At 44.1% G+C, this 26,738-nt stretch overlaps 2 protein-coding genes across 5 annotated transcripts in view; one reads left to right on the top strand and one right to left on the bottom strand.

The window, feature by feature from the left end:
* DLGAP2 (DLG associated protein 2) overlaps nt 1-2,663 on the bottom strand; it is a 1,035,006-nt gene extending 1,032,343 nt beyond the window's left edge. For all 3 annotated transcript variants that reach the window (XM_089679530.1, XM_089679529.1, XM_089679532.1), the window contains exon 1: nt 2,451-2,663. The gene's annotated coding sequence lies outside the window, so the exon portion shown is untranslated. The remainder of the gene's footprint in view (nt 1-2,450) is intronic.
* Nucleotides 2,664-2,895: 232 nt separating this feature from the next.
* The window catches only part of ERICH1 (glutamate rich 1), a 117,538-nt gene continuing 93,695 nt past the window's right edge, over nt 2,896-26,738 (top strand). For both annotated transcript variants that reach the window (XM_089679534.1, XM_089679535.1), the window contains exon 1: nt 2,896-3,027. In XM_089679534.1, the coding sequence (XP_089535660.1) occupies nt 3,006-3,027 (22 nt within the window). In that variant the 5' untranslated portion in view covers nt 2,896-3,005. The remainder of the gene's footprint in view (nt 3,028-26,738) is intronic.

Below are 26,738 nucleotides of genomic sequence, written 5' to 3' on the forward strand. Positions count from 1 at the left end.
CCCCTAGTTATGCCATCAACTATATAGTTAAATGATCTTCCTAATTTGATAGAAATGCAATGATTTATTTGAACTTGCATTCATATTATACACCTTTGGCAAGTGTAGAGATTGTACAAAGACTGTATAGTGTATTGATAGGATTGGGTATAGTGCTGCCTTTGGACTGTCCCTGAATAGCCATCATTGATCATAGGCAGCTTTTCCATTTACAGGGCAAGCGGACATAAACCCAATCTCTAAAATACCCCATGAGCGTATTAATGTGATTTTAAAGTCATTTTTGTTGTTTTTGAATCTACATCTACTATACCTGGTGATTGTGCCAGGAGTCTAGTTCTTCAGGCACCTAGGTGACCATGCTTTGTCCCTGTCTCCCAACACTGCTCTCTGTCACATACTAACCCATCGCTACACCGTTGTATCACCGTTGAGTACTGCTGTCACCGTCAGGAAAGCAAACACAAGAAATGTCTAGTATCCATCCTGGGAATGCATGTATGTAGGGGAAGTGGCTGCAAACAGGCTACAGGAGATCAGCAGCAACAAAGAATGAAAAAAATGCAAAAACATGTTTATTTTAGGGAAGGTGATATGGTTATGAAAAAACATTGCGTTAAGAAACTACATGCCATTCAGTTAGGATTTATATGTAGTTTAATACAAGTAGACTCTGTTTACAAAGCCTTAACAGAAGGATAAAGATCCTTATTTTTAGACACTTGATTGTATCAGCCGAAAATAACCGTCACTTGCTAGAAAAGAAATCCCCGCGTGTAACGTGCAGTTAATAGTGACAGTTAGGGTACCCTAGCAGTGACCAGTGATAACAGGATACCATTCACCTTCCTGCTGTCATAGATGTTCTCTTACACAGTGGCAGCACTCCTCATTACAAGAGGTGACATCAGGATATATATGTACAGTTGGATACACTGTCACTGCTCTCTATGGCTGAGGATTACCCCAGTCCACACAGTCATGCCATCCATCCATCGCCTCCTTATCTATAGAACTAGATCAGAAGTGAGCAATGTAATCAGGACACACAGCAAGCACCACCATGCTATGAAACATGTTCCCCATCCCCTGCTCCCATTTTATCATAGCTCAGAATAAACTTGAGCATTGATGGGGATTTCAGTGTCATTATCTAGAGAAATGAAAAATGCAACAAACATATACCATCTCGGAGTACCCAGTCCCCGTGCTGCCCATTATGTCATAGAACAAGTTGCTGGTGGAATTGGAGATGCGATTATGGACAGAAAGGCAGGCATGTTCTATGTGTTACAGAAGGAGAACACAGAACCCATGGCACATGCCCAGCTCCATTCACCTCCAAAAGATGCCCTCATCACCTCCAAAAGATCTCATCATCACATCCAATAGATCCCCACATCACCTCCAAAAGATAGCATCTCCTAAAATAGATCTCATTATCACCTCCAAAAGATATCTTCATCTCCAATAGATCTCACCATCACTTACAAAAGATGTCCTCATCTCCTCCAAAAGATCTCACCATCACCTCCTAAAGCTGTCCTCATCTCCTCCAAAAGATCTCACCATCACCTCCTAAAGATATCATCATCTCCTCCAAAAGATCTCACCATCACCTCCAAAAGATGTCCTCATCTCCTCCAAAAGATGTCCTCATCTCCTCCAAAAGATGTCCTCATCTCCTCCAAAAGATCTCACCATCACCTTATAAAGATCTCACCATCACCTCCTAAAGATGTCCTCATCTCCTCCAAAAGATCTCACCATCACCTCCTAAAGATGTCCTCATCTCCTCCAAAGGATCTCACCATCACTTCCAAAAGATCTCACCATTACCTCCAATAGATCTCACCATCACCTGCAACAGATATCCTCGTCAACTCCAATAGATCTCACCATCACCTACAAAAGATGTCATCTTCTTCTCCAAAAGATCTCACCATCACCTCCAAAAGACATCCTCATCTTCTCCAATAGATCTCACTATCACCTGCAATAGAGCTCACCATCACCTGCAATAGATCCCCTCATTATGTCCAATAGATCTCATAACTTAATAGATCTCCCCGTCACCTCCAACAACACCTTCACTGTATCTCCTCATCACCAACAACAGACCCCCTCATCACATCTAATAGATGCCCTCATCATCTCCAATGTATTTCCCCATCACCCCCAACATATCCCCTCATCCCCTCCAACAGATCCCCGATCACCTCCAATAGATCTCCCCATCACCCCCAACATATCCCCTCATCCCCTCCAACAGATCCCCGATCACCTCCAATAGATCTTCTCATCAACTCCATTAGATCCCCCCTCACCTCCAATAGACCCTCTTATCCTGTGTGGACTCTCATGGGGTGATGTTCATTACACTCCAAGTTAAACTGGCCAGGGCTAGAAGTTGTGATGTGGAAGTTCCGAGTGTATGATGCTGGACTCACCTTTCTCAGGGGAGCTGTCATTCTAATGCATTATTCATTTATTGCATTACGACTCGCAGGCAGGAGACTTGTGTAGAGAAGAGCTGAGTTTGGAAGTTGCAATGCAGGAAACTTTCCCTCCTCGGTGCAGACGTGTGTATTTGTGCACGGTGTGTAGAGCGCATTAGGCATTCCCTGTGCCTTTCCCCTGTAGCCGCACTCCAAAGCACCTTACTAAAGCGCTCTCGGAGCTTCAAAGGGTTGAAACTTATGCGCATGCGTTAGCTGTCCAGCTTGCGCACATGCGCGGTGAAGGCGGTGTGTTCAAGGAGCTCTTAGGTGTCTATATTTGGAGAATGGGCAGGGCCAGCAACGAATGGGCACGTTATGGCTGTGTCTATGATTGGTGGGTTCTAGGTATAGTCGCGTGTGTATTGGTTAGACTTGCTAGATGGGTGGGGCTGCAGATGTGACTGTGTCACTTCCCTTGTGCGGCGTGTTGTAGTTGTGGTGCTCCGGCTAAGTGTTCGGGAAGAGTTAGTGTCTGTCTGCGATGTAAATCACTGAGCGGGTGTCATGTCTGCGGCCAAGAGGGAAGGTAACGTTCACTGGCTGGGCTCATTCATGTCATGGCTCCCTCAGTACTAGTGTGCTGCAGATAGTGTACAGGGGGGCAATGGCTGAGGAGATAGGGAATTCCTGATTGCTATTTCCTAGGTTCCAAACCTCATGTAGAGGGATTGGGATTTTTTGGGGAACAAACCCTCTACCCCTGCAGTAGAGTTGCCACCCCATCCTATCCCTTTAAACCTGAACACATATTAATGGCACAGGTTCTGATGCAGATAAGGTACTAAGCAGGGGCAGACTGACCATTTGGAAACTCGGGCACTGCCCAAGGGCCCTGGGTCAGTAGTCGGCCCCATGAGATGCCCCTGGTACCTTTTTCATAGGCTTTTTTTGAGTTTGGGCAAGGACACAGGGGCCCTATGATCCCCTATTGCCGGGGGGCCCCATGAGTTGTCAGTCCACCCCTGGTACTAAGTAAGTTCAATTACCCTCTTATCAGCCGCAGAACCTGTGGAATTAACCACTTGCCCTCCAGAGGAGTTACCCCCAGGGGCGGACTGACCATTTGAGCACTAGGGCACTGCCCGAGAGCCCGGGGTCAGTAGGGTGCCCCATGAGATGCCCCTGGTACCTTTTATAGGCTTTTTTGGGTGTGCTTTGAGTGTGGGCAAGGACACAGGGGCCCCATGATCCCCTATTGCCTGGGGTCCCCATGAGTTGTCAGTCTGCCCCTGGTACTAAGTTCAATTATCATCTTATCAGCCGCAGAACCTGTGGAATTAACCACTTGCCCTCCAGAGGATTTACCCCCCTTCCTGACCAGGCCATTTTTTGCGATACGGCACTGCATTACACTGACAATTGCGCGGTCATGCAATGCTGCACCCAAATGAAATGTATGTCCTTTTTTTCCCCCCACAAATAGAGATTTCTTTCGGTGGTATTTGATCACTTCTGCGTTTTTAATTTTTTGCGCTATAAACAAAATAAGAGTGATAATTTTGAAAAAAAAAATACTGTATTTTTGACTTCGCTATAAAACATCCAATAAAAAAAATCTAATTTCATCTTAAATTTAGGCCAAAATGTATTCTGCTACATGTCTTTGCTAACAAATATCCCAATACATGAAAGTTATAACGTCTACAAATGGTGGTGTATATATACTGGAATTTTTTTTTTAATACCAGTAATGGCGACAATCAGCCCAGGACTGCAGTAGGCATTCTGACACTGGGTGGGAACTGACTAACTGCCACAGACATCCCCAGTGACACTAAGGCTAAGTTCACACTAGCTTTCTTAGCAGGCGTTCAGCATTTGGGACGCGTTTTTAACGCTCCTCAAATGCCTATAAAAATTCTACACATGGCAGCACACAGTGCTGTTCACACTGAAGCATTAGTGTCGCAGGAAATTTTTTGCCTCATGTCGAGTCAGGAGGAGTTGAAGCCTCCCATTCAAGTCTATGGTTATGCTCCTCAAATGCCTGGCAGGTGTTTGCGAGGCGTGTGCGGAGCGTTAATACCATTAAACTTCATTATAGGTGTTTGTGGTGCAGTTTTAGCGCGTAGTGGCAGTGCTCTTTTTTGGCACTGATCACTGTATTAGGGCTCGTTCACACTTGACTAATTTCTAACTCTTGCCAAACACCCCTATAGCATTTGATAGGCGTTAAACAGGCTTTTGGGAAGCGTTAATGCTCCCCAAACGCCCTATGTGCACTTTTGAGGCATTGGGCAGGAAGGGGTAAACATCTGGGGCGATCAAAGGGTTAACTGAGTTTTACTGTGTAAGCATGTTGCTTTGTATGGCTGTGCTATGCAGAGCAAAACAAAGCAGCATGCTGGAGTTGACGGGAGAGATCTGTATTGTTTACATACAGACCTCTCCTCTGTCAGTGTTCTTCGGTGATCTCCGGGTGCTGGCGGGGAATCGTCAGCTGGGACCCAATGATTGACAGCCCCCCACGTGCGCGTTCCCTACCCAGAAAGGCAAAATCATGTATATATACGTGATTTTGCACAGCCCTGCCACCCTGTAGCAGTATTTGTGCTATAGGGAGGCGGGGAAGCAGTTAATATGTGTTCAGGTTTAAAGGGATGAGGTGGCAACTCCAGGGTGCAATAAAGGGAACTGATTGGAGGGAAGGGACACACCCCCTTCACACAATCCAGGAACAGAGCTGAGGCTGGAAGTCACAGGCTGTGTGCTGGAGCTCCCTCCCTTATCACCTTTTTATCTTTTGGTGTCAGGAGCACCTGTCAGATGTGACTCATGTTTGATAGCAGGGGAACAAGGCAGCAAACAGAAATTACACTAAGGCTTGGTTCACACCGCGGCAACTTAGGATCCGTCTTAATTAGCACTACTGAAGTTGCTCTGACTTTATAAAAGGTTCCTGTACTACTTCAAGGCAATTGCTGTCTGACTTGTGCCCATAGACTTTAATGGAAGCCGCCTCCAAGTTGGATGCTCATTTAAATTGATGTGATTTGGATCCGGCATTACAGGAAGATAACCAGGCATTCCGTGAAAGTCCCTTCAAAGTCTCATCAATTCTCATCAAAGTAGTACTCAAGTCACCTGGCAAAGTTGCACAACTTTCAGGTCGCAGTATTGTGAACCGAGGCTTAGTGCTCTGTATGGAGACAAGGATATGCTATAGAGGGATGTGTGCTCATATTTCATGTTAAAGGTTTACAACCACTTTAAAACCATATTAAACCCAAAAGCAAACATTTATTTTATTTCAGCTAACTGATTCTTAGATGTGGTGACTGCATTAGTTTTCTTTTTTAGGCTTTCTTTCTTTTATATTTTCCTTGTGATCTGGCAAGCAAGTCTTTTGTTTTTCAGCAGAACAAGCTGTCCAGATGTAGCAGATGGATGAGAAAAACCATTTACCACTGAAAGGGGTTCTAACAATGATCAGCTTTTATATATGTAAAACCTAAAGGGAAAAAAAAAACGTTGCTATAACTGTCAGTAAAGTGTTAGCCAGAGTTTGGTTTCAATTTGTTAGTGTATGTAAATATGCTAGTACAGGAGTGTTGGTTGTATGGTTGCTGTGAAAGAGTTGGTTGTATCTGTAAGATTATATGTCCAGAGCACTCGCCCCCCCCTTTACATCAGACATCGAGTCCCCCACCCTCCCTTACATCACAGTGCAGCCCCTTTACCTTGTGCTTTTGCCAGGAAGAAGCTGGAGATGGAGCTGAAAAGCAGAAAGTGCAGGGACTGGAGAAGGACCAGAGAAGGGCTGGTGTCTGCTGAATGCTGGGACCAAGGGAGGTGGAGACGAAGGTCACAGGATCCGGTGGAGGAATTCTGTCCTCTCTGCTTCCCAATGCTGAAACAAGGTGGGGGGCAGAGATGGGCATGCCACAGCTGCAGGAGAGGTGCAAGGGCCACATGAAGTGGCCTGGGGGGGTCAGATTCAGCCCACGGGCCTTGTGTTTGACACATGTGCTAGTACATCTAACACTCCTCTCCCACAGATTAACAATGCTGCTGTCCAAAGGTGCCTCCTGTGCTCCTTCATCCAGAGTGTTGGCACGCTAATACAGGTGGGTTGTTACTGGCAAGATCAGCAGGTGAAAACAGAAGGAAAAAAGCCTGAAAAAAAAAAACTAATTCAGCCGCTATATCCAATGATCGGTAAACTGCAATATAATACATTTTTGGTCTTCATACTGCTTTAAGCTTTCCTCTAATGGAAATTACCTTTTGAAATTGCCAGTCACTTAGGGCTCATGTACACGGGGCATTTGAAAAACTTTTCTGAACACTGGAAAGGGACTGCTAAAAAATATAGGTTAAAAACGTCAGTTTAGCCGTGTTTACCTACGTTTTAACAGATAACCTTAGGAGACCCTCCCAAATGCCCAGAATGCACTGAAAAATGGTAAATAATTAACTATTGCAGACATTTTGTGAGAAATAAAGAGAGCAGAAGCAGAGAAAGCACTACTTTTTGATAAGTGTTGCAACTATAGAAAAAGTGGCTCGTGAAACATGCTTTGCACTGTGGGAGGAGCTACATAGCGCTGTAATGCCTCCGGATGCATTCTGGAGTGCACACAACACTCCTTGTGCTTTTTTTGCTGTGTTTTGATATATTCCAGTACAGTTCTGTGCAGAACTACTGCAGCACGTTCTAACATTTTTTGCTGCACATGAAACCTGGAACTGACTGCACTGTTGTCCTAGGTCCATTTCAATACATGGAAAATGCTGTGCACGCATTTTTGATGAAGGCACTGGACAGCATCTGGATATGGACCAGCCCAAAAATGCGGTTACAAAAGTTTGGCGTTTGAAACGCCGGTAAACTCTACTCCTGAATGTGATTTTTGTGCTTTCAAAAAAATGCCTGTAACCTCAACTGCCTGTAAGGGACTATGTGTACATGGGCATGTAGGAAAACATAAAGGAGAGTTCAGGGGCTGCTGAAAAAACGCACAACTGCTCGTAAACTTCAGTTTAGCAGCTGCAGTGTACATGAACCCTTAGACTTCCTTCTTCTCAGTGGTAGTGATCTGTGGGCTCATTGAGCCTCTGCAGCATTGTCACCAGTGTATATGCTCTTCGTCCTTTAAGTAAGCTGTGTCTACTTACAACCACTATTGGGCCTGGCTCTTCCAGCTACCTACACCAAAGGCAGCAAAGCCCTCATTGCCCTTGAAACGCATAAGTTGTGCCCCTGTGGATGGACATGTTTTTTGTATTGGGACTGGACCTGTTACATGCCCTTGATCATGTACTTTTGTGAGTACGTTGGTATTGGATTTTATTGGACAAAGAGTTTTTAAGGTATTGCAGTAGTCCACTGTGCCTTGTTCCTTTGCTTCTATTACCCCATTATTCCAATTATACCCTTAGATCAGATCCACGAACATGGAAAGGGGTAGTTCCTCATTTACCCCCCCATGACACCAAGGATTTACTAATGATCTTTAATGAAGGTCACAATGACACTAGCAGTCTAGTTAGAGATCACACAGAAAGTTTTAGTTCCAGTACCCAAAAAGGACCTTCATAAAATTTTATTCAGAATTTTTAACCACTTGCCCTCCTAAAGATTTACCCCCCCCCCCCTCCTTCCTGACCAGGCTATTTTCTGGGATACAGCACTGTGTTACTTTAACTGACAATTGCACGGTCGTGCAATGCTGTACCCAAATTAAATTTATCCTTTTTTTTCCCCCACAAATAGAGCTTTCTTTTGGTGATATTTAATCACCTCTGCAGTTTTTAATTTTTTGCGCTGTAAACAAAAAAAAGTCTTACAACTTTGGAAAAAAAACAATATTTTTTATTTTATGCTATAAAACATATCAAATAAAAAGAATTTAAAAATCTAATTTTTTCATAAATTTAGGCCAAAATGTATTCTGCTACATATTTTTGGTAAAAAAAAAAATCCCAATAAGTGTATATTGATTAGTTTGCGCAAAAGTAACATACTATGGTACGTATACTGGATTTTTAAAATTTATTTTTATACTAGTAATGGTGTTCATCAGTGACTTATAGTGGGACTGGGATATTGCGGTGGATGTTTTTACACTAACTGACACTAACACTTTGTGGGAACCAGTGACACTAATACAGTGATCAGTGCTAAAAATCTACACTAATCACTGTACTAATTTCACTGGTTGGGAAGGGGTTAATATCTAGGGTGATCAAAGGGTTAAGTGTGTGCTTAGTTTTATGCTTGGTGTACACTAGATGGTGCTTTTACTAGGGGAAGTGATAGATCGTGTTCTCAGCTCTGCAGTGACACACGATCCATGACTCCCCTGTATCGTAACAGGGCTGTGCCTGTGTAAACATAGACACAGCTTTGTTCTTCCTCCCCTACCGACTATCTGCAGGTGCCATCGAGCAACTACTCACTGAGACTTGTAGATCAGTTTGTGCTGTGACATTTCTCAGCAGAAGTGGGTGCGTGCGCCCTCATGTGGCGGAGGTGCATAATCACGTATATAGATGTGATTTTGCACAGGAATGCCACCCTGTAGTAGTAATATTGCTATCGGGCGGAGGTAAAGAGGAAATGGCCTGTAAAAAGCAATATCATTCTTATACCTTTAAAGAACAATCAAGGTAGTAATACTACTACAGATATTCTCAACAAAGTTCTTGTAATGTTGGTATTCTCTAAAATGCTTACAACATGGTCTCATGCACAAGAAAAGACAAAGATTTCACAGAATAACCGCATTGCTTGGGCCGTTTCTCTTTGACTTCCAATTGAGAACCCTTAAACATAGGAATTCAGAACAGATTTCCACCTTTCAGCACATTATGGCAGAGGTAAGTAATGAGAGAGAACATTTCTCCTAATTCCTTATCTTAAAAAATGTTCTCATGGCTGCCAACTCCCTAGAAAAAGATATCTAATTAGATCAAATAAATGAAAAAGGTTTTCCTGTGTCATATGTCCACATTGTTATCTCTTAGAGCAGCTCTGACTTGAAGGAAATGATGACCTATATGCAACTGTTCTCTGGGCACAGTTCCATTTCAATCTTGTCTGGAACCCTGACTCTAGAATTTAAAGTGGTTGTACACCCTTACAAATACCCACTGAAGTGAATAACCTCGGGTGATACACAGAGATGAAACAAATATCCCTACTTAAGTTGTACCTCTTTATCTGTAGTATTTTCTTCTCTACATCCGTGCAAAGTGCTGAATTTATAAAGCTTGTCTGAGAGTTCTGAAAAAAAGGGGTGGGGAGCTGCAATTACACACGGCAGAGCTCGGTGAAGAGAACTCTAAAAGAAGATTGGCGTAAAGAGACACTCCTTCTGCAAACAGAAACAGAGCTAAGGCTGTCAATCTGCTGGAGGTCCCTCCCCATCACCATTTTTCTCTTGGTGTCAGGAAAACTTGTCAGAAGTGATTCCTGCTGATAGCAGAGGAAGGAAGCAGACAGAAATTACACTTCTTGCTCTTAAATGAGACAAGTACACACTATAGAGGGGTATGCTTTGTTCAGATTTCATGTCTGAGGTTTACAACCACTTCAATGTTATTTCATGTCCACAAGTCTTAGCAGATGGAGAGCACTACAAAAATTCAGGGCACAGGGCTTGATTGAATTATCCCAGTCCTTTCATAATACCCATTGCAAAGTAAAGAGGATAGAAACCACTATTTGAGGTTTGTTTTTTTTATTTGTCTCACGTGTAATCCTATCAAACATTTCAAATTTGAAAGCAATCTCAGAAGTTGTCAGATCTCTCAAAATATTTTCAGGAACACATCAAGAACAGAGCAGAAGTGACACTTTAATGGATAGGGTGGAAGTAGAAGTCCATTAATACAATCTTTCTCTAAAGGTATATTGTGGGCAGAAGAAACATTTTGTGCAACAGACCATTTTCAGCATTCTCCTTTCTGAATCTGAGGGGCTTATCTAATGGTTCTTATGTTCTCAGCCAGCACTGGAGGACATTTTTAAATTAAGACTTTTTTTCCATCTAGACATTCTACCCAAAATGTAAAAAAAAAAAAAAAACATTTTTCTTTTAAGGTTTTCAAAAAACTGAAGCAGGAAATGTATAATTTCATACACAAGCCAAAACCATAATACCCTTAGTGTAATAAACACTTTTACGTGGAGGTTCTTCATTTTATCTGTGCCCTAACTGACCTTTTCTGTTTGTATTGAAGCTTTCAAACGTCTTCGGAGAAGTGAAGAAAATATACGTGTATTTTTAATTACTTTTGCACCCAACCTGCAGTAAAATGTGTTGTCAGAGTTGCATTGTTTATGCCAGGGTAAATGAACGGCTATGAAATAGGCAGCCGTGCTCTGTAACTGCTCCAGTAATGCACCTGTCATATCTGATCTAACAGAAGCAAGCCATGCTGAAGAGAGACAGCCTTGTAACAGAGTATCCAGGTGGCCATGAAGAAGTGCATTATAGGATGTTTGTCTGCGATCTGCTACATTGTGTTATTTTTTATTAGCTTTCCCTGCAGTTTTGAAAAATCTATAAACCCTGCTCACAATGCCCAGTGCACATATAAATTGTTAGTTTTGAGCAAGAGCATGGTTTGGAGTTGACCGTAAATAAACTTTAGCAGTTACTTATAGTAAGCAAGGTTCTTATTTTAGGTGAAACAAGGAATAAGAATGGCAGTTATAGGCGAGTGCTCCGGTTTTCTCTGCTTGAAAATTAGGGCATATTAGGCCAGGTTTACTAACAGAACGCACATACAATTGTGCAGATATACAAAATCTATGCTATTGGAATTTAGGATACAGAAGCAGCGCTCTCATGAAACCACACCTGTGATTAGATAAGGATATCCAAACCTGGCTGCTCAGGCTCTATAGCGTATTGAAAGTTATTTTCAGTCCATGTTGTGTGCAAACCTTTCCAGCCTAAGCTGTGACATGCCTAAATGAAATTGTGATTTTTCTTGGACTAAGCATTGTAGGAATAAACCCATATTGGAGTGTACACATTGTACACACAGGGGTTGATTTACTAAAACTGGGACAGACAAAATCTAGTGCAGCTCTGCGAAGAAACCAGCTTCCAGGTTTTTTTTGTCAAAGCTTAATTGAACAAGCTGAAGTTACAGGCTGATTGGCTACCATGCACAGCTGCACCGGATTTTGCACTCTCCAGTTTTAACCAATTCCTGCCCAGCCAATAGCAAAATGACAGCCAAGTGGGACTTTAGTTGATCTGGGTGGGCATCATATGGCGTCCTCCCGGATCACTGCCTCGCATGCGCCCAGGAGGCTGCGCAGCGGGGAGATCTTTCATCGGCTGTGTCCAAACAATGACCGACCTGTTGCCAGTACCATGTGACTGCTGCGACCTATCACAGCAGGTCACATGATCATAGTAAACAATAGATTGCTTCCTTTCATGCCATCCATTGTATACAATTGTGTTGCTAGTTGTGCTTGGTCACAGTGATCACATGGTACAAACTGGGCTAGTCACAGCCAATCTGTGTCATGTGCTGTGGCCAATCACCACTAATAACAAAAAAAAAAACCACGGAATTAATCTATTTCATTCAAATAAATGCTTGCCTATAGCAGTGAAAGGATCATAATGCGTGTAAAAAAAAAAAATACTGATCACTTCCCCAGAGTAGTACAATGTTACTATGGTAACATATTACTCTGTCACAGTGTAGAAAAAAAAATTGTGAAAAAAAAGTAATAAAAAGATTGAAGAAAAAAAATATTATTTTTCATACTGTCAGTAGTCATTTAGTCAGTGTCCTGATCACTGCCACACCACCAACAAATGATACCATGTTTTTGTAAACCTGTCTATATTCCCCTTTTAATAAAATGTACGTAATAAAAATATTTTTCTTTCAACTGCAGAGCTCTGGTATTTGACATTCCTATGTGCTCTCGGGAGTTGAGAGACTGTGAGTAAAGGCAGCCAGATTACAGGGTAGCAACTGTCAGACCTCTGACATTCAAGCTGAAGTGTCAGGCTCAAGCAAGTAAATAAAGCTAAGGGTACACACACTTGTACTTCTTTCCACCTTCATAAGTATAATATTTTAAGAATGAATGAATTTTTAGATTCTTACATAAGTCCAATCATGACTGGTTCTGTCGAAGTGTCTACAGCAAAAACTGTTACCATAGCAACCACTCAGTCTCCTTAAATTCTCCCTTAGGTCTACTTATGTTATTTAAGGAAAACTATATTTTTTTTACCGTTCTTATTTCTTTTTAGTTTATTTTAATTAATATACTTTTTTTTCTTAAATAAACATTTAGGGGAGAAGTTCAGGATGTAAAAAAACAAACAAACATCTATACTTGCCTGCTAGGTGGATGAAGCATGGGTCCCCCAACGCTACTAAGACTGAGAACTGAGTGATCAAAGACCACTGATTGCTCAGTTCTCGGTCTTCAGTGAGCAGAGAGCTGGTGACTCTCTGCTCTAACCCTCTCACTGGAGTGCTGGGCCGTGAGGGAGTAGCTGGCACAGGCTTTCAGCAGCTTGCTGAGAGACTGAGCCAGCTGCCAGTCTAGGCATCTGGGTGGATCCCAATTTTAAAGTTCAGAGCCAGTGACGTCAATTGACAACGTACTTTATCTCGTTTATTGCCTGAAAATGAGTCACAAGTGTGGAGAACAAAGTGCACTCCTGTGATCCAAAAGAGCTTTGACCCTCCTTCTTCCCCTTTAATACTGAATGTTTAATACTTGCTATGTAGGGTATGTAATTCCACTTTATACTGAAAATCTTCTTTAACAGCAGAGATGAAGGAGGTTGTTCATCCCCTGAGATACTGGGCGAAACTGAAGAACAAAGCTGCACTGCAGAAATTACACTGCTAAGTTTATTGTGTATAGCTGGTTGTAGACAGTCCTGTCCTTAGGGCACACCTCACTGACATGTTTTGCCCCTTTATGATCAAGCCCTAGGAGGGGGCAAAACATGTCAGAGGGACCTGTCTTAAAGCGGAGCTCCACCCAAGTCTTTGTCCCCTGCTCCCCATTAAGGATTGGCACATGTGGGGAGCGGGTACCCGAATTTGAAAGGTACCTGCTCTCACTTACACTGAAGTGGAAGTTGTACACCCCCCCCCCCCTTCTCTCTCCCCATAGTCTTGTGGGACACGTAACAGGTCCCAGAAGACTACAGGGCCATTCACAAAGCGCAGTGCTTCTCGCGCATGCACAGTGGGCACCCGGCTGTGAAGCCCAAGCTGTCACAGCCAGGTGCCTACACTGAAGATGCCGGTGCCAGGGAGAGAAGACGGCCGATGAAACCAGTTATGGTGAGGACACCGCTGGACCGAGGGAAAGGTAAGTGACTGAATTTTAAAAGTCATCAGCTACAGTTTTTGTAGCTGCTGACTTTTATTTATTATTTTTCAGGTGGAACTCTGCTTTTAAGTGTAGGGATTATGTCTACAACCAGCTATGCACAATAAACTTACCAGTGGGATTTCTGTGGACTGCATCATAGACAAGTTCTTGTGACCTTATCCCACAGCAGTGTATTTCTCGAGAGGCTGTTTTAGGAGTTTGAAGTGGTGAATGCCTCTTGTCCGTACATGCTGAGAGGTACGAATAGGAGATTAGGCCACAGGGATTTCAAATCATTGCATCAGTGAAGTGGTGTGCCTGACAGCAACCGGCTGACAAAAGCCCAGGTGCCATTATGCAAATTCTAGTCACCAAAGCGACCTGGTGCCTTGGATTTGTTGAGCCTTGGAATATTCATATATAAAATTCTTTCTTACATGTCTTATAAGTTATATATTCAGAAAGTTTATTTTTTAAAAGAACATACAAATAAGCAAAAACACTTTTCACTTCAATGTAAACCAGTACGAGTGTGTTTATCCTAAGGCCCTGGAGAAGTCATTTGAACAGCTCTAACTTTCTTCATGCTGCCTGTACTGCAGTGGGTAACAACTCAGACATCAAATTTCCAGAGTGAACACGATGCTTTATTTGTTCTGAGATTTTTTAGCAGTTGTATCTACAGCTGCAGAAGGCGAAAAGGCGTTACTGTACTACGTGTGTGTGTAATTTGTTGTTGAATCCTTCACTGCATTTGCCTAGTATTGCAGAGCATTCCTATGTTGGCTTTGGTGGCTGATATGGCGTTTGTAACACCTCTTTATTAAGTTACTCCACTTGTAGGTTAACTGTCAGGAATGGTCTGGCCAGTAATGGTGGGACTCACCTGCCTTGTGGGCTGCAGTACCAGGGCTGGCCAGCGGGTGCTCCCAGCAATCAGAGACTCAACCCTGCAGCCAGCCAAACACCTGAAACTGCTTATGTAGGTGTATTTAAGTGATGGCCAGACCTGCAGTCTGGGCCTTGGTGTGTGTTTTTCCTGGGCCCTGTATCTTGTTCCTGCATCCCTGTTCCTGTTCCTGTCTCTGTCTGATTCGTTGCTGACCCTGCCTGATCTGGACCTCTGCTGACTTCTCCTGCTTTATCCCTGGCTTGTGACCCCGACCATTCTCTGCCTGACCCCCCTGTACCTACCTGCCCGATTGTTATTGACCCGGCCTGCCTGACGACGCTTGCATTGTATGTATTATCTGTGGGTGGTTTGGTTCGTTTGCACTGTGTTATGTTTTAGTATTGCACTGCGTTTGTTTGTATTGTTAGTCTTTAATAAATTATATTGTTTATAACTTATCTGAAACCTGCGTTTCCCTGCGTCAGTCACATACCTCTGGTCATACCCAGGAGACTTGACATTACACCAAGGCCAATCCTGACCGGAAGTGGCTGCACAGGGAAGCCATCTTGGTTTGTTGATGGGAAGGATGGATCTTGATGAGGTTGTGTATTTATCTCTGCTAGTGTTTGATGACAGAGAATATGCTTATCAGACTCTGAGGGAGTATCCCTGGGATGAACTGCTAGAATGTATACGGCTCGCTTATGTTCTAGTAGATCAGGGCACAGAATTCTCTGAGGTGCAGCCATTGATTCAGGTTTGTGCGGAGTTGGTTTCATCTGGTACCCCCGAATGCAGGGATGAATTTTTGCCGCCATTTAGTGCCGACCAGGTAGAGTCCCTGGTATGGTTATTAGAGGATGATGTGGATTACTTTCTGGAGCGTTATTCTGCATGTTCACCACAGATACTAAGAGATTGTATAAACGCAGTGCAGTCATTGACCAGACAGGCTTTGTGTAAACTGAGCTTCGTTCAACCCATACTGCAGACATGGTCAGACTTGTTGCACCCAGCCTCAGTCAGCTTACAACATCATTCCTCCACTCAAGGCACTCTTCCTACATCCCCGACAGCACCCCCAGTGACTGCCCAGTATACTCTAACTACCACATACCAGTCCTCTGCTCCCACTCGCTGCACCTATCCTTTCTTTAACCCTATAAAGAAGCCCTCTGTAGCAACTGTTCCCTCCCCTTTTCCATCTTCCAGCTCTTCTCTGTCCTCAGCTGCTCCATCCGTTTACAAACCTGCGTTTACTTGCAGTGCCCCAGTAGTTAAAACCAGAAAAAAGTGGAAATTCTTTCCAACCAGTACCATCCTGCCAGTATCCAAACCGGTGAGCCTGCCGTCTGAGAACCTGCCTTCCGTGGTTCAGCCTGGTGCCTCGGCACCTGCACTTCAGCCTGATGTCTGTACCCAGCCTGATGTCTGTACCCAGCCTGATGAACTGATCCAGCCTGATGATCCTATCACGCCTGATGACCCAGTGCCCGCTGTCGAGCCAGACGATCCGGTACCTGATGACCCGGTGCCCACTGTCATGCCTGGTGACCCGATGCCCGCTGTCGAGCCAGACGATCCAGCGCCAGATGACCCGGTGCCTGCTGTCGAGCCAGACGATCCGGTACCTGATGACCCGGTGCCCGCTGTCGTGCCAATTGACTCAGAGCCCACTGTCGTGCCTGGTGACTCGGTGCCCACTGCCTTGCCAGATGACGCGGTGCCCGCTGGCGAGCCAAATGACCTGATGCCTGGTGACCCAGTGCCCGCTGTCATAACTGGTGACCCGATGCCCGCTATCGAGCCAGACAATCCAATGCCTGATGACCCAGTGCCCGCGGTCATGCCTGGTGATCCGATGCCTGCTGTCGAGCCAGACGATCCAGCGCCAGATGACCCGGTGCCTGCTGTCGAGTCAGACGATCCGTTACCTGATGACCCGGAGCCCGCTGTCGTGCCAATTGACTCAGAGCCCACTGTCGTGCCTGGTAACTCGGTACCTGTCGCTCCGCCTGGGGGTCCGGCGCCCGTCACTCCGCCGGGGGGCCCGAGACCTGTCGCTCCGCCTGGGGGTCTGGCGCCTGCCGCTCCGCCTGGGGGCCCTGTGACCCGTCGCTCCGCCTGGGGGTCCGGCGCCCGCCGCTCCGCCTGGGGGCCCGAGACCCGCCGCTCCGCCTGGGGGTCCGGCGCCCGCCGCTCCGCCTGGGGGCACGAGACCTGTCGCTCCGCCTGGGGGTCCGGCGCCCGCCGCTCCGCCTGGGGGCCCGAGACCTGTCGCTCCGCCTGGGGGTCCGGCGCCCGCCGCTCCGCCTGGGGGCCCGAGACCTGTCGCTCCACCTGGGGGTCCGGCGCCCGCCGCTCCACCTCGGGGCCCGATGCCTGTCGCCCCCTCGCCTGGGGGCCCGATGCCTGTCGCCCCCTCGCCTGGGGGCCCGATGCCTGTCGCCCCCTCGCCTGGGGGCCCGATGCCTGTCGCCCCCTCGCCTGGGGGCCCGATGCCTGTCGCCCCCTCGCCTGGGGGCCCGATGCCTGTCGCCCCCTCGCCTGGTGGCCCGGGGCCCGCCGCTCCGCCTGGTGGCCCGGGGCCTGCCGCTCCACCTGGTGATTCGGAGTCCAGCCCGGTGTGCTTCTGCCCGGAGTCCAGCCCGGTGTGCCTCTGCCCGGAGTCCAGCCCGGTGTGCCTCTGCCCGGAGTCCAGCCCGGTGTGCCTCTGCCCGGAGTCCAGCCCGGTGTGCCTCTGCCCGGAGTCCAGCCCGGTGTGCCTCTGCCCGGAGTCCAGCCCGGTGTGCCTCTGCCCGGAGTCCAGCCCGGTGTGCCTCTGCCCGGAGTCCAGCCCGGTGTGCCTCTGCCCGGAGTCCAGCCCGGTGTGCCTCTGCCCGGAGTCCAGCCCGGTGTGCCTCTGCCCGGAGTCCAGCCCGGTGTGCCTCTGCCCGGAGTCCAGCCCGGTGTGCCTCTGCCCGGAGTCCAGCCCGGTGTGCCTCTGCCCGGAGTCCCGCCCGGTGTGCCTCTGCCCGGAGTCCCGCCCGGTGTGCCTCTGCCGGGAGTCCCGCCCGGTGTGCCTCTGCCGGGAGTCCCGCCCGGTGTGCCTCTGCCGGGAGTCCCGCCCGGTGTGCCTCTGCCGGGAGTCCCGCCCGGTGTGCCTCTGCCGGGAGTCCCGCCCGGTGTGCCTCTGCCGGGAGTCCCGCCCGGTGTGCCTCTGCCGGGAGTCCCGCCCGGTGTGCCTCTGCCGGGAGTCCCGCCCGGTGTGCCTCTGCCGGGAGTCCCGCCCGGTGTGCCTCTGCCGGGAGTCCCGCCCGGTGTGCCTCTGCCGGGAGTCCCGCCCGGTGTGCCTCTGCCCGGTGTGCCGCTGCCCGGAGTCCTGCCCGGTGTGCCGCTGCCCGGAGTCCTGCCTGGTGTGCCAGTCTTTGATATCCTGCCAGTTACCAGACCCGGGCGGTGAAACATTTTGCCCAGCTAGGACTGTTTGGAGCGTCCTGAGGCCGCTCCTTGAGGGGGGGGGTACTGTCAGGAATGGTCTGGCCAGGAATGGTGGGACTCACCTGCCTTGTGGGCTGCAGTACCAGGGCTAGCCAGCGGGTGCTCCCAGCAATCAGAGACTCAACCCTGCAGCCAGCCAAACACCTGAAACTGCTTATGTAGGTGTATTTAAGTGATGGCCAGACCTGCAGTCTGGGCCTTGGTGTGTGTTTTTCCTGGGCCCTGTATCTTGTTCCTGCATCCCTGTTCCTGTTCCTGTCTCTGTCTGATTCGTTGCTGACCCTGCCTGATCCGGACCTCTGCTGACTTCTCCTGCTTTATCCCTGGCTTGTGACCCCGACCATTCTCTGCCTGACCCCCCTGTACCTACCTGCCCGATTGTTATTGACCCGGCCTGCCTGTCGACGCTTGCATTGTATGTATTATCTGTGAGTGGTTTGGTTCGTTTGCACTGTGTTATGTTTTAGTATTGCACTGCGTTTATGTTTGTATTGTTAGTCTTTAATAAATTATATTGTTTATAACTGATCTGAAGCCTGCGTTTCCCTGCGTCAGTCACATACCTCTGGTCATACCCGGGAGCCTTGACATTAACTGTTAATGCATAATGTTGCGGGTTACAAGATATTTTAGTTATAATGGCCTTTTCACATGTGGGAATTAGCATGTGCTTTTGGTGCACATTATTACATACATGTTGTGCCTTTTTAATGCACTTTTTTTGTTTATGAATTTTGCAAAGTGAGCAGATAAAATGCAATAAACTATGCAATGCATGCGTTTTAAATTTATTTTACTAGGTCATGAATAATTGCACAACAGTCCAATGTTTTTTTTTAAAGGTGAAATAAGCTGCAGTACATAAATGTGACCTAGCTATATAGGAATGAATAAGCAAATATGGTAAAATATATGAAGCCCTTAATTTTATTGAGCCACTGATTCTCTTAAATCCTTTATAGTTTACCTACATAAAGTCTTTACAGTACTAATGTTCTCTCTTTCCCTTTTAATTATAATAAAGGCACCAAGCAGACAGGAGCACTATGTTAAGGGGATCCATATTGGACAAGGTGGTCTTATATGATGGGGGTATTATACAATTTTTAAAGGAGTGTAATGCTTTCCTGTCATGTACCATGGCCTTGATTAATGACTTTGACCAATATTTATTTTTACAAGTTAGCACAATGGCTAAATGGTTAGCACTTCCACCTGGCAGTACTAGGATCATTGGTTCGAATCCCAACCACGGCACCACCTGCCTGGAGTTTACATGTTCTCCCTGTACCTGCATGGGTTTCCTCCAGGTATTCCGGTTTCCTCCCTCACTCCAAAGACATGCTGGTAGACAGTGTTCTCCCAGCACAGAGACCGGGGTGTCACTTAGACCCCTGGGTCCCATTCTAACAATCAGGGCCCGGGACTCCCGATTCCGGGTCATGTGATAGCTGTGATAGCCTCTGATTGGCTATCACAGGGATCAGTCACTGTACAGCCCGGCCCCCTTGTTTTTTGTTTTTTTTTGTCTATAAATGGAGGAGAGAGATACATTGTATCTCCTTAAAACAAATATTAAAAAATAAAGAAAAAAATACCTAGATCAAGGTTTGATCTAGTTCAGTGTGAGGGTAAGTGTTTGGGTCAAGATCAGGGTCAAAGGTCTGGATTTATTTATATTTTTAAATTGGTGGCCGTGTCAGTTAGTGTCAGTGTGTTTTAGGTAAAAAAAACAAAATGTGCACTATTGTTTCTGGGCTGTACTATGGGTAAAAACAACAAATAACACACATGTATGGTATCGCTGTGATCATCAAGAGCTGGAAAATTTATTTTGGGTTGTTCTTTGGTGGTAGGTTATGGTAGTTTTTTTACGTCATTTTTTTACTATTTTGGGCCAGTTTTCCTTTGATAATAAAAAAAAAAAAAACCAGGAGATATCCATTACCATTTACCACCAAATGAAAGCCCAATTTGTCCTGAAAAAAACAAAGTATAATCAACCTGGATGTACAAAGTAGTTGTGATGATATGTACGGTTTTACTAACACATGTCAAAGTTGCAAAATTGTGCTTAGGCATTAAGATTTGTTTTACCCTTAGGAGTGAAGGGTTTAAATACAATTGAACTTTTTCAATCCCCTGTTTGTGTTGGGTACTTTATTGCCCAAACTACAGCTCTTTACTCTTTAATCCTAAAGCTCCAGATTGCTTTACCCATAGTCACAATCTGCGCCTTTTCATTAAATGGTAACCTCCGTGTAGCTTCAAGCCAAAGTCATATTCTGTTTAGTGATATTCTTATAGTAATTTGCTCAACTTCAAATGTCAAATGGTATACTAGAACCTTCTCACGCAGTTACCATGCCCTCTCTGTTCAATTTGCTAGCCAGGATAGGCTACGTTCTTGTGCTGTTACATGGCATTTTTACATTTCAGAGAGCTAGAGAAATAATCTCTAATCCTCTAATTTGGGCTAAATTATGAAAGCCACACTTTAGATATCAGATAAATAAAATGGACATGAAAGAAAAATGGAAGATTTTCATACTATTTTAACTGGTTAGACATTTTGAGTTCACACCTGCTTGTTCTTCTAGATATACACAATGAATTACCACAACTTTACATTATCCAGAAGTCCTATCTTACTGCAGTGAGATGGGATAGAGTGAGTCAGTTATCAGACAATTGTGTTAGGTGCTTAGAAGAGCACATCTATTTTCTCTAATCCAGGGGTAGGTAACCTGCGGCTCTCCAGCTGTTGCAGGACTACAAGTTCCATCGTGCCTCTGCAAGTCATAGCTGTAACTGTCAGTTTTGTAATGTTGCAATGCCTCATGGAAAATGTAGTTCCACAACAGCTAGAGAGCCACAGGTTGCCTACCCCTGGTCTAATCTAATCTAGGACCATCTATGCAGTCTTTTAGCATTGCACATCTATATTTAGCTAACCCTTTGCCCTATGGGTATCCTTTATTCTAGATTGTTCTGAGGAATTCTTATTTAGGATACTTGATGCAGAAATGTTGTCCTATCATAATGTTTCTGGGTAGGAAAGCAATAGCAAAAGCTAATGTCTGTTTATACAACAAGCTTCCACTCATTTTAATTCTCTTTCCATACCAATATTGAATTATCTTGTCACTTGATATCATGTTTATTTAGTTGTTTTTTTTTTTTATCCAGACTGAAATTATTAGTGGTGTATATATTACCATTTTTTTTAAACTTAAAGGAAAGTGTAAAACTGAATAGTTTCTGGTATGTACACCTAGGCTGTAGCTGCCAGTTTATCTAGTGGAGGAGGAGTGCAGGGCTTGGATTTGAGGAGTGAATGGCGAGAGAAGTTCAGGGTAAATTAGAAAAAAAAAGTACGGCAGTATGTAGATAAACAGGAGCAGGAGAGGAGTAAATAAGTGAGATCAACATTTTACAGCGTGGGATTGGAAAATAAACACACATAGTCGCCTAGATGGCTGCAGCATTACTCCGATACTGCAGCTGTCCCCCATCAGCTCTAAGCTTGAGAGCCTGTGTGATCTTATGAATGCTGATTGCTCCGTTTGCAGTCTTCATCGAGCAGAGAGTGGTGACTGTTTAGTCACTGGTTCTCTGTTCTGGCTTTCCAGCGCTCACAGTCCTCTAGAGCTGGGCTGTGAATGGGGCAGGAGCGGCTGGCTCAGTCTGTCAGTGGTGTACTGAGAGACTGAGCGACTTGCCGGCAGGGCATCTGGGTGATCCCAAAGTTATTGTCAGGATCCCTGCAGAGCCTGGATCAGCTCTGTGATATTAGCCAACAGTGGGGTTTAGCCCACTGTCCACTGAATCTGGGTCACAGGAGTACATAAATAAGTGACCCACAGAAGAAGTATGGCTAAAAAAGCCTTGGCCTTACTTTTTTAATCCATAGAATTCTTTATATTCATAGGCAGGATAAAACAGCTGTATCTTGAATAATCAATAAGTGCAGAGGTTACATGGAGTGGAGTACATACAGGTTCCATACAGTTACATTCACATATAATATAAGACTTCTAGAAATGGGCAGATTACATGGAAGGTGTGTCAGCACCCATCCTGTACATATATACCAGTGCATTTCATAGAAGGTCAATGGGCTTTAACCAAGGTCTGGATGTAACCCAGTATCCTTTTACAAGGTAGCTAGGTTCACTAAAGTTACACCCATCAGCAGGCTTTAGATGGTCGGGCACTTTTTAACCCTTTGTTAGGACAGTATTCAAATCGTATTTACAACTAATAATGTAGAGCTGCCAGCACAGTACAGACAGAATTGATTATGTTAAACATTGCTCCACATCCCGCTCCTAAACATTACAAAGCAGAGAGAACTTGATAGCATTTTTAAGCAAATCAAAAGCACTTATAAAGATGACCAGCAATTTGTTTGAGATATATATATATATATATATATATATATATATATATATATATATATATATATATGTATATATGTATGTATATATTAGTAGGTGTTATTCCAGTTTGGCTGCACAAGTGGAAAACCACTTTGAGTACGGGCAAACCTAGTATAATTGAGTGTGTTGCTATATACAGTATATGTCTATAGCTGGGAATTCAGATAATTAAGTTCTCATTATGGGCAACACTTAGTGGAGGTAACTCAGCATTGTGATTTAAGATGTATTTGCTAATGTATGCAACAAAAACCACTGTCTGCGATGTTAAAGTGGTTGTAAAGGCTCAAGGTTTTTTGCCTTCATGCATTCTGTGCATGAAAGTAAAAAACTTTGTGTGCAGCAGTAGCCCTAGCCCCCTCAATACTTACCTGAGCCCCATCGAGATCCAGCAATGTGCACAACAGCCTTCGGCTGTCCCAGGTCTCTGCCTCCTTATTGGCTGAGACAGCAAGTGGGAGCCATTGGCTCCCGCTGCTGTCCATCACAGCCAGTCAGCCAATGAGGGGGGGGAGGGTGTGACCAAGCTGCGGCTCCGTGTGTGAATGGACACATGGAGCAGCGGGTGCCCCATAGTAAGCTACTTCCGAAAGGAGGAGCCAGGAGAGCCTGCGGGGGACCCGAGATGAGGAGGATCCAGGCTGCTCTCTATAAAATAACTACACAGAGCAGGCAAGTATAGACATGTTTGTTGTTTTACAAAGAAAAAACCTTTAGTATGACTTTAAATCATTGTAGTCAGGCTTTTTGTGCTGGAGAAATGTTGTAGTATTCTATTATATTTGTGTTTTGGTAGAAAACATGAATCGTATGTGGCTGTGGTGCTCATTTTATGTTTTTCAGTTTGGTTGCATTTTGATTTCTATAGGAGATTGTTTGATTTGTTAGAGCTTATTCGCAAACTCGAAGGTTGAAATACAGAAACATGTTCTTCCAACCATTTCTGTACTTCCTTTTACAATTTTTTTTTGATATTGAATGTTTTGTTAGAATGTGATGTAAAGTGAAAACATACGTTTGCTATGTGTGTTAGCTTTTTTTTTTTATATTGATTTGGAAAGCCTTCTGGGGAAGCTATGCTGCCTGCACTCGGAAGATATCAAATGCTGGAAGTAGTTGAGATACATTTAGATGGCATCATTATAAGGTTTAAATATGGTTTCAGCATGTTTGTGGAAAATAATGGAACTGTAAAGGTCATCTACCTTTTCTCTGAATGTCTAAAAGCATAACGGCACTGAGGCCTTACAAACAATTGTTTGTATATTTTTTTGTGACATAACTTGCCTTGCTGCCTACTGTTATATGACAAGGGCATTGAAATGTTACAAGGAACAGGAATTGGCTATGTTATTACAGCGGAACCTGCACAGAGTGCCATTTAGTAGATCAATTTTTACATCAAAATATTGTTTTGAATTTTAGCATGCAAAATATACATCAGTTCCTGTCAGCATTCACACCTCCAGAATTCTAATGGACAACTAAACCTACTTCCAAGCATTCACCATGTTACAATGATTACCATAAACATAATTTAGGTTTTTTCTTTTTTTTTGTAAATTGTAGTTTTTGTTAAGTTTTAAATTGACATATACAGTTGATTTGCATAAGAATATGCAATAAAGACAGACAAGGCTACTCTCCAGTGGGTACCCCAGCAGAATAAAATATGTACATATTGGAGGATCACCAGACTAACGATAAAAGTCCAAATTAATGTATTAGTTTCAGGGGTCAAAGAAACTTCTTCATCTGGACTACAACAAAACACAACATAATGTAAATATGACTTATAAAATCATAAATCTAACAATCATAGAACCTCATGGATAACATATACTGTAAATATGTGTACATATACAAGTATACATAAATACACAAACACATGAATAGAAATGAAGATAAAGAAATATCAGTGGTAAGTGACAATGTGTAATAGGTTATTTTTTTTTAATATTTAACATGAGATAAAAAAAAATATAAAATGATATTTATCGTTCATGCACAGATGTTTAAAAAAAATAGGACTCAAAAGTTAAGAACTACTGTATGTACAATAAAACCCTAATCTAACAAACCATCAATAAAAAATATTAAAAAAGTGTGTCTCTAACTGAAAAGTTACATACTTAAAATGCTGCACTTAAAATAAATAAAATAAAAACACAAATACGTACAGTGGGGAAAATAATTATTTGATCCACTGCAGATTTTGTAAGTTTGCCCACTTACAAAGAAATGAAGGGTCTATAATTTTTATCATAGGTGTATTATAAATTATAGAGACCGAATATCAACCAAAAATCACATGATACAAATGTTATAAATTGAGTTGCAGTACAGAGAGTAAAATAAGTATTTGATCACCAAGCAAGACATGACCTAGTACTTGGTAGAGAAACCGTTGTTGGCGAGCACAGAGGTAAGACATTTCTTGCAGTTGGATACCAGGTTTGCACACATCTCGGGGGGGGGGGGGGTGGGGGGGTTGTTCCACTCTTTATTACAGATCTCCTCTGAATCCTTAAGTTTTCTTAGCTGTTGCTTGGCAATTCGAAGTTTCACCTCCCTTCATACATTTTCTATAGGACTAAGGTCTGGAGACTGGCTAGGCCACTACATGACCTTCATGTGCTTCTTCATGAGCCACTCCTTTGTTGCCTTGGCAGTATGTTTTGGGTCGTTGTCATGCTGGAAGACCCATCCATGACCCATCTTCAGTGTTCTTGCTGAAGGAAGAACGTTCTCATCCAAGTTTTTACAATACATTGGACCCTCAATGTGACAAAGTTGGCTGTACCTTTAGCAGAGAAACAGCCCCAAAGCATAATCTTTCCACCTCCATGCTTGACTGTAGGGATGGTTTTCTTAGGGTCATAGTCAGCCAAACATGGTGAGTTGAGTTAATGCCAAAGTGCTCAATTTTGGTCTCATCTGACCACAGCACTTTCTCAGTCCTTCTCTGAATCATTTAGACATTCATTGGCAAACTTCAGACAGACCTGTACATGTTCCTTCTTGAGGAGGGGGACCTTGAGGGCACTGCAGGATTTCAATCCATGGTGGCGTATTGTGTTACCAATGGTTTGTTTGGTGACTGGGGTCCCAACTTTGAGATCATTCACAAGCTCCTCCTGTGTAGTTCTGGGCTTATCCCTCACTTTTCTCTTGATCATCCTTACCCCATGACGCGAAATCTTGCATGGAGCGCTAGACAGAGGGAACAGTTGTCTCCTTCTCACCAAGCTTCTTGCTGATTGTCTTGTAGCCCATTCCAGCCTTGTGCAGGTCTACAATGTTGTCCCTGATGTCTTTTGACAGCTCTTCGTTCATTTGCTCATGATGGTGAGGTTTGAATGGAAAAAAGATTCTGTAGACAGGTGTCTTTTATACACATAACGAGTTGTTGTTAGGAGCACCTTCTAAAATTGACAGGACTAATCTGTGTACCACATGGGCACATAATAATTCTGTGGGAACCAGAATTATTATTGGTTGGTAGGGGATTAAATACGTATTTTACTCTCTGAACTGCAACTACATTTATAACATTTGTATCTTGTGTTTTTTTTCTGGATTCTTGGTTGATATTCTGTATCTATGATTTAAAATACACCTGTGATAAAAATTTTATAGACCCTACATTTCTTTGTAACTGGGCAAACTTACAAAATCTGCAAGGGATCAAATAACAATTTTCCTAAAAAAAAAAAAAAATTATATATTTTTTTTTATTTACACACACATAACTATAATATATGGTACCTTCTGAGACTAAACCATGTGGAAGTCATACATGCATGCATAAGAAAGCTATACCAAAGAAATGCACATGGAAACTAAACTTGGGCAAAACCACACTGCAAGCTCAGGGAGAAAAAAGCTTCTAACATTTTTGTAGACTCTCAAAGACCTTTCCAAAGCAGTGATTTGGAAAATGGGTGAGACATAACAGTGTCTTATGAATACCTTCAGTTAAATAACATTTTAATGGACTCAAACTGGAGCTTTCCTATGTGCATCAGTGTCAGTGGAAAATACATTGACATTTATGTGAGAACTGTAATGACCAGCAGATAAGCAAAAACAAGTAC

The sequence above is a fragment of the Staurois parvus genome, unplaced genomic scaffold (assembly GCF_062004578.1).
Source record: "Staurois parvus isolate SC_StPar_1 unplaced genomic scaffold, SC_StPar_1.0 ptg000226l, whole genome shotgun sequence".
Lineage (NCBI taxonomy): Eukaryota > Metazoa > Chordata > Amphibia > Anura > Ranidae > Staurois > Staurois parvus.